Raw genomic sequence first — 12,834 nt, 5'->3', positions numbered from 1 at the left:
ACCAAATATTCTAGTGAATCTCAAAAAAATTTTATATCGTTAAATAAGTTACTTTATTTTAGTAATTCAGATCAAAATGAAAAACTCATAATTTATATAGTTGTATCACACACAGAGTGATCTATTTTAAGCATTTATTTATTTTATTATTGATGATTATGGCTTACAGCCAATGAAAACCCAAAAGTCAGTATCTCCACAATTTTTTATATTATATAAGATCAATTGGTACTTTTGTCAGTGTGCCAATTCTGCTGGAAAATGAAATCTGGACCTCCATAAAAGTTGTCAGCAGAGGGAAGAATGAAGTGCTGAAGATTTTCTGGGAAAACACTGCACAGACTTTGGACTTGATAGAAGACAGTGGACCAACACCAGCAGATGACATGACTCTCCAAACCATCACTGACCATCAGTAAATTTTGCATTTCATTTGTAAATCAAGGAACCAGAGTCTGGAGGAAGAGTGGAGAGACACACTTCTGCTTGAGGTCTAGTGTGAAGTTTCCACAATCAGTGATGGTTTGGAGAGACATGTCATCTGCTGGTGTTGGTCCACTGTGTCCAAAGTCAGTGTAGTGTTTTGTTGGGTATATGGTTGAGTAAAATGAACATTGTTGTTTTGTTCTATAAACTACGGACAACATTTCTCCCTAATTCCAAATAGAAATATTGTCATTTAGAGCATTTATTTGCAGAAAATGAAAAATTACTTAAATAATAAAAAGATCAAGAGCTTTCAGACCTCAAATCATGCAACAAAAAAAGATCATAATCATACAGGTTTAAGAGTTCAGAAATCAATATTTAGTGGAATAACCCTGGTTTTAATCACAGTTTTTATGCATCTTGGCATGTTCTCCTTCACCAGTCTTACACACTGCTTTTGGATAACTATATGCCACTCCTGGTGCAGAATTTCAAGCAGTTCAGCTTGGTTTGATGGCTTGTGATCATCCATCTTCCTCTTGATTATATTCCAGAGGTTTTCAATTTGGTAAAAACAAAGAAAGCCATAATTTCTAAGTGGTCTCTTATTATTATTTTTTCAGAGCTGTATATACACTAATGTTTATATAAGAGTAGCTAGTGTTGGGGGGCTGGTAGGAGGTCTGGAGGTGCTGCTGCTGGTGGTCTGCTGTAGAGGAAAGGTTGGTGCTGGAGGTGCTGGAGGTGCCATAGTTACAGCAGGGAGGGGGAGGAGCTGCTCCAGCTGTCTGATTTTAACCCAGCAGCTCCGCGCACACAGCGGGGCTACGCTAACACACGAGCCGGGAGGAGCAGCAGGGCAGCCGGAGGACCTCGCTTTGGGAGGAGACGCAGAGCCGCGGGGCGTTTCAGCGTTACTGCTGCGGCCGCTTGTTGAGCGCCGGCACGGGGAGGCGGCGGCGGAGTCTCTCCCAGACCCGGTCAGTCCGCCCGGGAACCGGGGGAACAAAAGGTGGGAGAGAGAGAGCGGAGTACTGTCCCTCATCAGAGGGGGAAGGTAAGACCCTGCAGGACCTGCTGCTGCTGCTGCTGCCCTGAGATACAGGAGCTGTAGCCCACCTTTACACCACCGCTCAGAGACACTGAACCCGCCGCTCCCTTCAGCCATTTTACTCCCAGACAGAGTGTTCGGAAAGTTTAGAGGATGAAGTTTTGTTCCTTATTCCAATTTTTTCGCTCCACCTTAAATGGTACAGCGGTTTCAGACCGTAGTGCGAGCAGCCACCGTAGTCTAACCGCTGAGCGATTTAAGGTGGACCGAAAAATCAACACGAGAATTCGAGCTCCGGTTTAAAGTTGTCGAGCTAATGTTTTTACTTCTCTTACTGTAAAACTGGAGCTTTTCCTTCACAGTTTCATTATTAAACTCAGTTAAAGGTCAGATCATTCCCGCCACATATTTATTTTCTCTTTATTATTTAGCTACATTAATCTCATCTCATTATTTTCATAACAACGACAGTATATTGAGCTGCTATCTCATGATTTTGAGATACTAATTCAACACTTTGAGATACTAATTATTTTGAGATACTAGGGCATATGTTTGAGATGCTTTCTCGTCATTTTGAGATATTATCTTATTCTATTCAAATTCTATCTCAGATCAAGATGCAAAGTCACAATTTTAGGATTCTGTCTCATTGTTTTGAGATATTTGGTTCTCATTTTGTGATGCTATCTCGTCATTGATATATGCTATATCATGATTTTGAGATCTTATCTCATCATTTTGAGATACTAAGTCATTATTTTGAGATCTTATCTGAACATTTTGAGATCTTATCTGAACATTTTGCGATCTTATCTCTTCATTTTGAGATACTAAGTCATCATTTTGAGACCTTATGTCATCATTTTAGGATATTAAGTCATAATTTGTATCTGATCATTTTGAGATATAAAGTCATAATTTCTCATTTTGAGATACTAAATCATTTTAAGATCTTATCTTATCATTTTTAAATCTTATAATTTTGACATCTTATCTCATCATTTTGAGATGCTATGTCATCATTTTACAATTCTATCTTATTATTTTGAGATACTAGGTTGTAATTTTGAGGTAATGGTATACAGAAGCCACTGATTATTGTTTTTATACCAAATGAAAAAAGAAAAAAATCTAATAATGACTTTGTGTCTCAACATCATAAGATCTCAAAATAATGGAATATTATCTGAAAATGACTTAATAATAAAACTTATGTGCTAGATTTTTTTCCCCCCATACAATTACGGTAGCTATATAGTGGCACAAAATATGATTAAAATTGAGGTATTACCTAACCTGACATTGGTAGCGTTCCACGTTCCTGTAACTAATTTTTTCCCTTATCCCCTCACAGTTATGGTCCACACAGAGATGAAGGCTTTGGAGCTCGTCCCAAGACCTTAAATGCGAATTGATGAGCAGAGGGTGACAGGCTGGCGAAGGCGAAGGAAGAAGCGGAGCTGTGCGGCGTGGCTGTGGAGGAGAGCTGGGTGGAGATGATGTCTTTGTGGATGATTTTACCCGTCAGCCTCCCAGCCCTTACCATCACAGGGATATGGGTCGTGTGAGTGCTCCTGTCTATTCTCCTCAGCGTCATACAAGTATTACATTTTTACCTCCTAGGATACAAAGGAAGCAAGGGTTTGCGTGTTCAGATTTATCAGACCTGGCACCCCAAATTAATTTACATTAAATTAAGCCAGCAGCCCAAATTAGATTACATTCAGTTTCTTCATTTTACCTGCAATCATTTTGTGCCTAATAAAGCGAAATGTAACATTACTTGATAAGTTAATGTTTTTATCAATATGTTTAGTTATTTTTCCTTTCACACAGATGAGTCAAAATAAAATAAAAAATATTAGAAATGCATCAGAATAATTCGAAGCAGTGCCATCAGGAAAGCCCACAGGGGTAGCTGCTAAATAAGAGTTAAATAAAATCACACAGAGCAACATATAGAAGAATATTTATTAACCAGCTTAGTTTTTTTTTTCTTCAGAGCATTTTAAAGGATTTTTTTATTTTATTTAATAGTTCAGAGAGAAATCACATTTATGCTATACATAAATCCATTAGCCAAAACATGTTGGGTTTGACAATTGATTCTTTACATTAACAATAAATTCTGATTCTATTCAATTATTTTTAAAAGGGGTGTAGATGTGAGTTACCTACGGTGTGTAGCTTAAGTAGGCTAATGGTTTGTTAGTACACTTGCACAATTATACTGTGAAAAAAAACAAAGTGGTTAGTGATGAGATTGCACATGTACTTTGTCCAGAATTTCTTTTTAGCCTACAGTTGCTGCGGTTATAAGAAGCTAATAAGTTGACATGGGCAGGTTTGTGTAACAGCACTGCCTTACCTGTGGCAAAGGAGAGGTATGATTCTATGGCTGCATAAGCACAATTTACTACACCTAGGGCTAGCTTTGTAACATGTAAATCAAATGTAAGTCTCTCTGGATAAGAATGTCAGGCAATGTAAAAAATGAAAATGTCTCTTAATTTCAAATGTTTCTTTTGTCAGATCAGCATAAACTTTATTGATGAATAAATTAATTTATTAAGCTTTTTTGTGCTTGTCTTAAGAAGTGAGCACAAGAAGTGAGTTTCACTGTGACTGCTGTGCAGTAACAGTGAATTGCTATTGCTAAGGGTCTTTTTCTATCTGCGTGATCTCGTAGGCCTCAGGCACAGGACGTCTTCCTTGTGAATATCAATTCACAGTGACTTTCTATTAATGAGCTTATATAGCCTGGCCTTTGGCTTCCTAGGGATTTGTTCTGATGTAGCTGTCTTATTTGAGACATTACTGCTAGAAGGACAGGCTCTCTGCTTACTTCTCTCTGCTGTGAGATGTAGTCATATTCCACTGCTGGTGGTAATATTCTAACCCCTTGTTCTGGTATAACCCAGACCTTTTCTGCACATTTTTACATTGCATTGAGATCCTAACACATCTGATCCAAGTAAGCAGCTGATTAATACTGCATACTGGTATTGAAGTGAGAGCGTGTTGATCTACATTTTTTTTGTTGATATACATTGATTTTGCATTTTTTGCTTTAATTTGATTCAGGTCTGATTTTTTCAGGGTTGTGTGGCATGTCAAATACATTTTTTGTTTAAATTGGCTTGAGTCATTTTAATGTGTCTCTAAAAGATTGGATGCATGTCAGATTAATAAGCCTGTGATGTTAATGTAAATTGTCAGACTTGGGTTTATGCGTTATTTTGTCTGTACGCATACACATCATCATCAGCTCATGCCAGCATTTGAATCCCCTTTGAATGCACTTTCTGGCACAACAGATTGTGCTTGTGATTTTATTTTTCCTCTGAGATAACATCGTTTATGGGAGGCCGGATTCTCTCTGGGAGTCAGAATTTAGCACAGCACCAGCAATACAGCAAAACAGAGGCAACATACATCAATGCGTTAGTGTGCACTTGATTGCTGTTTTAAAGATATATTTGTTCATGTTACAGACAGATGCAGGTCATTTATATATTGAAATATTGAGTGTGAACAGATGTAGTCATTAGTTAACAGTCACAATAGCCAAATTCAATCTGAGCCAAAAATCTGAATAGATTAATGGGCTTGTAATGTGAACAAAGCCTTAGTGTTGGGAAAGCACTGGAATGTGCAGGACAGAGGGTCCTTCAGGATATAAATGTGCTTTTTTTGCATTAGTTAAGTTGCTTTACACAAAATATTCATTGTCGTCATGTGGCAATCCCGGAGAGGAAGATAGATGTACTTGTGAAACTGTTGAGGTAGGGTACAGACAGAAGAGATAAGAAGGTAGTGATAAAGAATTTGGGGTCAGTCGAGAGGACACTAGGACTTTCCACCTGTTCTGTGCTGGAATTAGAGTTTTTCTCCTTCTCTGTGATCATCACTGTGGAATGCAGGCCCAGGAGGCAAACTCCACATGCCTCTTTCTCTTTTGCCTTTACTCGAGGTGCAGTAGAAAGCTGTCGTCTCAGCGCTCTGCTGTAGTTCCTTCCTGTGGAATGCTTGTCGGCGCCCGTTTTCTGAGAGCACTGAGGAGTCTCTTTCCTCCCTCAGCAGACCCTTGAGCGAGGCTAGGCTGGGATGGGCAGGGGTGTTTACCGCCAGCCTGGGAGGAGGAGGAGAAGGCTGGGGTGGAGCTCGTGGCCACGCTTTCCACACAGCATCAGTCACTTCTCATTGGCTGTGGGAAGATTCTAGGAAAGAGTTGAACTTATTTTTTCCACGTCTCCCTTAGTGACGGCCCGGGAGCTGTTCCCAATAAAACGTGGACTGACTTGTGCTGCTCCTTAAATTGTTGCTTCCACCACTGTCGAGTCCTGTTTTGCCTGGTAAAAAAAACGGCTGTAATTATATCCTTACTGAGGGATTTATTGGAACCCCCAGAGCTCTGAGTACAAATTGAGATGTTTTGTTCTCAGAAAAAAAGGGGCGTATGTTATTGTTTTAAATGTTTTTTCCACAATATTTCCTAACTATACAGTCAGTTATGGATATTTGGAGCTTAAGCTGTTTATGGAAAAGGACCCCCAGTTATAAAATGTTTTTGTTAGTTAATTTAAATCATTTATATGTAGTACTATACTATCAAGCCTTTCTGTTTAGAAGTTTCCATGCCAGTGTTTCCATGTGAGTTTTCTTTATGTTCATGCTGTTAAACGAGAACCAGGAAAATGTGGTTTTGTTCCCTCTCGGCCCCTGGGCACACACACATTGGCTCTCATTGGTCTTTCTCGCTCTGCTCTTTGTGTGTGGGACTGTACTTTTTACCGTAGATACGCGAACACTGCCTTTAATGCTTATCATCTTTCCAAGTCCTTTCAAAGTCTTGATCGGGAAACACTGAAACGGTGCCAGGGCTGCCCTAGAGCTAGCTCTTGGTTTACACTGAAGATGAGAAGCATCTGATCTTATGATGTGTTTGTCGTTTGTTGTGCTACGAGAAACTGGCTTGCCAGCTGCAGCTTCTAATTAGGGCTTTTGGGTCTTGTTTACACCAAGCATTAATATGCGTTTTGGGTGATCAGGATCATATCTCGATTTCACTGCAAGAAAAGCCTTGTGTTAACAACTAATTGTTCCACAGCATTGTAGAACCCATCATTCATTTAAATTCTCCCACACCAGAAGTGTTTTCATAAGAAATTAAAGTTTACAGGAAGTAAAAAAGATGTAATATATGTGTTAATAGTTTTTGTACAGGTACTCACCAGGTCACACTGGTAACACAGTTAAATGACAAGTGTAAACAGAATTTGAAATTGATCCAGATGCGAAAGTTCTGCTATTGCCATGTTTTGCAAGTTCAAACAACAAATCTTAAATATGTAACAAAGACAAAAAAAATGTGTGTGTATATATATATATATATATATATATATATATATATATATATATATATATATATATATATATATATATATATATATTTTTTTTTTTTTTTTTTTTTTTTTTAGTATGTTTCTTAGTTTAACCCAGTCTGCTCATGAACTAAGCCCTGTGGTCTGAGGGGATTGGCAGCTCTAGGGGCTCAGATTAGTCCTCTAGCTACTCAGTTAGTTCCTCCACCACTACTGTCATACCACGAAAGCTGTCTGTCCAAATCTGCAGCCTCAGCCCTGGCAGTGTATCTGGTAGCTACCCAACATTCTCAAACATGTTAGCTCAGGCTTGTTGTAAGTGAGAGAAGTGGAATTAGTAGCAAATATGCAAATAAGAGCATTGCATTTAGAAGAATCCAGTTTATATCCTTAGAGCAAGTTTGAAGAACTAAGCTCGGTTCCAGATCCTGGATGCCCCCAGCTATCAGTTGGATTTGTTTAATTCCATCACCAGCTCACCGGATTTAACGTTTTAAACACTAGGGCACTAATGATTATTTAAGTAGTAGACAAATCGTAAGCATGACTCAACTCTTCCCTCTTGTGAATATTACCCTGTTTTCCAGTCTCTGCCTTTACATTAAATAAAAAGTTATCATGACAAATTAAAATAATGAAAGCACTGATTTTTTTACTAATTGTTGCAACATTATTGAAGACCATCAAAAACCAGGTGTTTATGTGATGATAATTATAGCTACACTTGAATGAGGATAGTTTTTTAAATGTAATAAAGATGCAAAAAGTAGTTTCTTTAAGAGACCTGTATAATGAATGGTAACAAAAATTAGTATAAATGACTAAATTGTACATATAATTGTGAGGGAACAGGGCAATTGTAAGCTATAAAATGCCTTTCTTTTATAACCAGTCTGTAGCACGCCAGTACACAAAGTAACTTAAAGTAATACTACTACATAATAAACACAGGGGTATAAAATTGTGTTGTTTTTTTTTTTGTTATTATATTATATGTATTTTTTTCTAATAGCCTTTCCATTCTAAATTTTGCATGTGCCTACAACTTTTTTAGCAAATTGCATTTTTTTATGAATACTGCCATTTTCACCAGATTTTCCAGAAATTAGTAAACCTATTTGTCATTACAGAAATAATACACTCTAACTATCCAAAATTGAGTAAAATAGCCGATATTGCGCAGATATAATCTGGCACATATGTCATGGGAAATAACAACAGTGTAATTTTTTTGTCGTCAAGCAGAAAAAAACACGTTTTATTGATTTAATTTGCTTTATGTGACAACATTGCGCCTCCTGCAATAAGACTACACTGAAACTATATATTGTGTAGCCATAGTACATGCATTTTTGCCCAGTGAAAAATATTTGTCATTCCAAGAATGTTTGCTTTGTTGTTATACAGGTTGGGCCCATAGAAATGCCACAGCAATGCTAAAGTAAAGGCATACATTTGTGCTAGCAGAGCATTGGTGCTAAATATGGTAAATGTGTGTCCATTCTGTCCATGTTCCCTCCTGCTCGCCCCCACCCCCCACGTTCCCACTTCTTTCCCACCAGTGTTATGGGTGACCTGGTAACGGTGTGTGTGATTATTCACAGCACTATTTGAGGCAGATGGCAGAATGTTTGTTTACCAAATGTAATTTCACTTGCTGTAATGCTGAGCACTGAACTGGGCTCCGGATGTGCATCTCACTGTGTACATACATACATGCGCGCATGCACACACACACACACTCAGAGATGCAGTGAGAGATGGAAACTGCCCTAATTGGCGTTTAGCCTGTTGCTGACCCTGCACACTGTCAGAGGCAGTTACGCTGGACAAACGTGAACTGTGAGCGTCGTGTAGGCGAGATGAGTGCTGACGGTCTCCTGGTGTCCTGGGTGTACGCGCTCTGTTTGACATTTTGTCAGGTGATGTCTCTGCCCTCTGTAGTCTCCTCTGTTGTCTGTGTCTCTGAAAGTCTTGTGAAAGTGACAGTACAGACCTTCAGTAGCTGATGTTTATTCTGACGGTTATCTGATACTCGTCTGTTCTGTGATTTTCAGAAAGGGTCACAGTGACTCTGAATCAGCTGCTCTTTGACCTGGTTGCATCAGCTAGAGTGAGGATTGAAACAGGTTCATGAAGCTGATGGTGCAAGCTCTTAATCTACCCCTCTTATCACTTTACTTCCCAGAACTGACTGTGTTTCAGGAGACTGTTTAAGTTTTTGGGAAATTCAGGGTTGAACACACACAGAAGGTATACAGTGTCCAGAGCACATAGATGCAAATCATTAGAGGTTAGATCGGGCCAAAAAATTCAACCTGACCCTACCTGAGCCGTACATGTTCTGTCCAAGCCCAACCCGGCCTGCCTCATTTTAAGCCTAAGCTAAACTCGACATTTTTAGTAAGGAAAGTGTTAAAACTAAGCTTTTTAACTACAATTCCGAGTTGTTTGAACAAAATCTGTTCAGTGATGTATAGTGTAACATGGAAGAAGCCTAGGCCTATTATTTAAGAAAACTTAAAAAACAGCTGTTTATACTGTCCAAATCTAGTCCCGGCAACAAAGATGTGTTTATGCTCACTTGAGGCGGGTATCCAAGGTGCTGTCTCTTCCTGATTTCTGCCCCCAAAAGTTTTTGTTTGTCTTGCCTGGTGGCTGTGTCCACCCCCTGCGTAGTAAGAAAGATTCTGGGGTGTGAAGTTTTATCGAGGCTTGTCTGTTGGTGGTTTGATTTTAGCCATGCAAAAGGCTGCTGCTATGCTCTGAGACAGAGAATCAAACCTCTACTAACCATACGGTATAAGCTAGTTTAAGAAGACCCTTGTAATTAAAGACAATTTGTTGTAACCTAAAAAGATTTAGCCTCAGACAATGATTTTACATAGAGGGGACGGCCAATAGATTCCTTTTGAGACTAGTTGGACTTTATGAGGAGAGACATCTCAGTGTCTTCTTGTGGGCCATATTGAGTTAGTCTACACTCTCCACACTTAAAAATAGAGGTGTTTCTTTTGATGTAGTGATGTCGTTACTTACACACACTAGTGAACAGTCAGCACGCATGTCTGGAGCAGTGGGCAGGCCTGCCTGCAGTGCCTGGGGAGCAATTGGTGGTTGCACAAGGGCAGTTCATTCAGGTACTGACGGTTCAGGGGTACTGACATTTCAGAGTGCTTCTCTAACTTTCAGACCACATCTGCATTAATATTAATAACTATCTAGACTATAACTAATAAAGAACCACATTTGTAATAAAATTGTAGTAAAGAAAGGTTTCATGGCATCTGGTGCACATTTGTAATATTTAATGCAAAAAGCATATACCAACATTTCCCTGTCACATATTTATTTTACTCTCTTCTTTTTCGTCAGATATGCCATGGCACTGTACAACCAGCATGTCTGTCCTGTGGATAACTGGTAAGGTTTTAAGCTTAACTATCTTCCTATTAACCACACCTTGTTAAATGTTAGATGTAGAACATTATTTAGTATGATAGTGTCCATAGTAAATGTGTCCATTTGTAGGCGAATAAAGATACAAAGTATTTACTGTCCGGATTTATACAATGTCTGACCATGAGAGAAGACAAGGACACAATAAATTCAAAAATAAAGTCTAAATAATTGTACACACATATATTGCACACATCTTTTTTTTTTAAGTGAAACATTATCTAAGTTTGTCTGAAGTGACTTCTTGTTTTTATGCTTTAACCTCTGTTTGTAATGAGTTATCTATTTAGACACTAAAAAAATGTGTGATTATTTTATCACAGAGAAACAGGTTAAGGAATAACAGATTTAGAAATGTTGGTGTATCTAAAGTTTGAACAAATGTTGAACATTGACAAAAAAAAACATTATACAGTGGTTGTTTGCTCTTTCTCACTATAACTGACAATAAGAGATATAAAGTTAGAATAACAGCATTATAATTATTTATATTAATGCAAATCTCCATTTGAATGTTCTTGGCTACAGGCCCTGGCTACAGTTTACCTGTTTGACATTCTTTACCTGCATTTTATCCTTTGCTGCAGTTTTGAATCGTGACTGTAGCCTACAAGCCCAGTATACACTGAATTGTACAATAGTTAAAAAACAACATAAGCTTGTTCATAAGCTTCTTCATCTCTGTGCAAATGAGTTATTTAAAATCAGTTGTTTTCAGGATTTCCTAAAAGAACTGTTCTTACAGAGCTTTGTGTTTAGACTGGTTCATTATGTCTATAGTGTGAAAAGAATGCATTGAAGTGAAGCATATCTCTGTCTAATTTTGAGGTACATTTGTATGAATTCAGATTCAGTGTTGGTTTTGCTGACTTGGCTGCCAAAACAACCATTTTTGGGTTTAATAGAAACTTTCAACATACTGTTCACCTCTTTTTGTGTAAAGGGCTGGAATGCAGCTCTTTGTATGTTCATGGCCAGGTGGTGTCATCCAATAAAAGGTGTTTGGACCTGCCTGTGATTGTTGGCTGTTTAAGGAATAAAGATCAGATGCTTGTGTCCACTAATTTGGTGCTTTAAGCTGCATTTATTTGATATTGTGTGTTTCCTTTGTGTGTCTCAGGATGTATAATCAGTCGTGTGAGGAGGATTTGCCTTTGCAGACGGGACCAACGTTATGCTGTACTCTGGATAATGTGCCACTTATCAGGTCTGTCATCACTTTTAAATCTCTGTGTCATTCTCTCAGCATATCTCTCTCTAATCTACACACTGCTCATTCATTTTCCTTGAAAATGTGCTACATGGGAACTAAAATGAATTTGAACAAAAAACGAACAGAAATCAGTTTGTGTGCAAATTTATTTTAATTTAATTTTATTTTATTTTATTTTAATAAATATCCAGTTAATGCAAACACACAGTATTAGTCATCTACACATACCACATATTCTATATTGGCATAATTATAAGAACTAGAGGTGAACAGATCACTAATCATGGATTTGGATTTTTTTTTTAAACAAAATTATAGAAGAAAGTAAGACAAATTTAACATTGTTTTCTGTTTATTAAAGCATTGAATAGGTCAGTAGGTACTGGGAGATTATATTGGGCTTCTCCAGCTTCCACTCCTGTAACGGTTCCCTTCAGTACCCGTGCCAGATTTCTGCCTGTGAGAGTATAGAGTATAGAGAGGGCTTGTCTGTAGCCCCAGACTCAACACTTCCCACTGTGTTGTCATTTGATGCAGTGAGTATTCAGTCTCACATTCTTCTATTGTATTTAGGGCTGCAACTAATGACTTTTAGCAGTCGACTAATCTGACAATTGTTTGGTTAATTTTTTCACCTTTTTTTGTCAAGCCCTTCTTTTGTACTTCCTACTGGCTAGGACAGCTAAATGTTTTAGACCAATTTTGCCGACTTTTGATAGTTTGACATACCTATAATAAACACAAAAAATTACAAAGTATATTATAGGAAATATTCACACACGCTGGGTGTTATTTTCAGCAGATTCTAGGATACATTGGCCAACTAAGCATGATCAGAAGCCAATCAGGATTCTCATTTCTTACTTTCTCACTGTGTGTGTGTGTGTGTGTGTGTGTGTCTTCCACTCTTGCCCTTTTTTCCTCTCGTGTCCACTCTTACTCTCTCGCTCTATCAAACATTAAGATGCTTCGACAATGAAATTCTGTATTGACTGTTTTTATAGTCGGCATTGTCAAGTAGGCCAACTATTCATCGCAGTTCAAATTGCATTGGAGGTTCAGCCTCGGTGGTCAGGGCAAAAGAAGATACCTTGAATAATTATTTAATGATTTTGATTTTTGATCTGTGAGTGGTGCAACCTCTACACTGAAATGTGCCAATAACAAACTAATGCTTAATGAGAATTATAAACACAATTTATTGTGTTCAGATTTATTTTATTATTTTTTTAACTGATCCGCAGGTCTGCACGCATACCGAACCCTGATGGATTATCCCTGTGGATCACAGAATA

General features: G+C 38.1%; 1 protein-coding gene across 2 annotated transcripts in view; it reads left to right on the top strand.

Annotated features, from left to right (window-relative positions):
• The first annotated feature begins 1,192 nt into the window (after positions 1-1,192).
• Positions 1,193-12,834, top strand: part of zgc:154058 (Frag1/DRAM/Sfk1 family protein) — a 46,463-nt gene continuing 34,821 nt past the window's right edge. Inside the window, exons 1-4 of one of the 2 annotated variants that reach the window (XM_022684894.2) lie at positions 1,193-1,486; positions 2,838-3,047; positions 10,243-10,290; positions 11,447-11,533. In XM_022684894.2, the coding sequence (XP_022540615.1) occupies positions 2,980-3,047; positions 10,243-10,290; positions 11,447-11,533 (203 nt within the window). In that variant the 5' untranslated portion in view covers positions 1,193-1,486; positions 2,838-2,979. The remainder of the gene's footprint in view (positions 1,487-2,837; positions 3,048-10,242; positions 10,291-11,446; positions 11,534-12,834) is intronic. The other variant, XM_007237749.4, reaches the window with a different exon arrangement.

This window comes from Astyanax mexicanus, chromosome 7, assembly GCF_023375975.1.
Source record: "Astyanax mexicanus isolate ESR-SI-001 chromosome 7, AstMex3_surface, whole genome shotgun sequence".
NCBI lineage: Eukaryota > Metazoa > Chordata > Actinopteri > Characiformes > Acestrorhamphidae > Astyanax > Astyanax mexicanus.
This window is presented reverse-complemented; position numbering and strand designations above follow the sequence as displayed.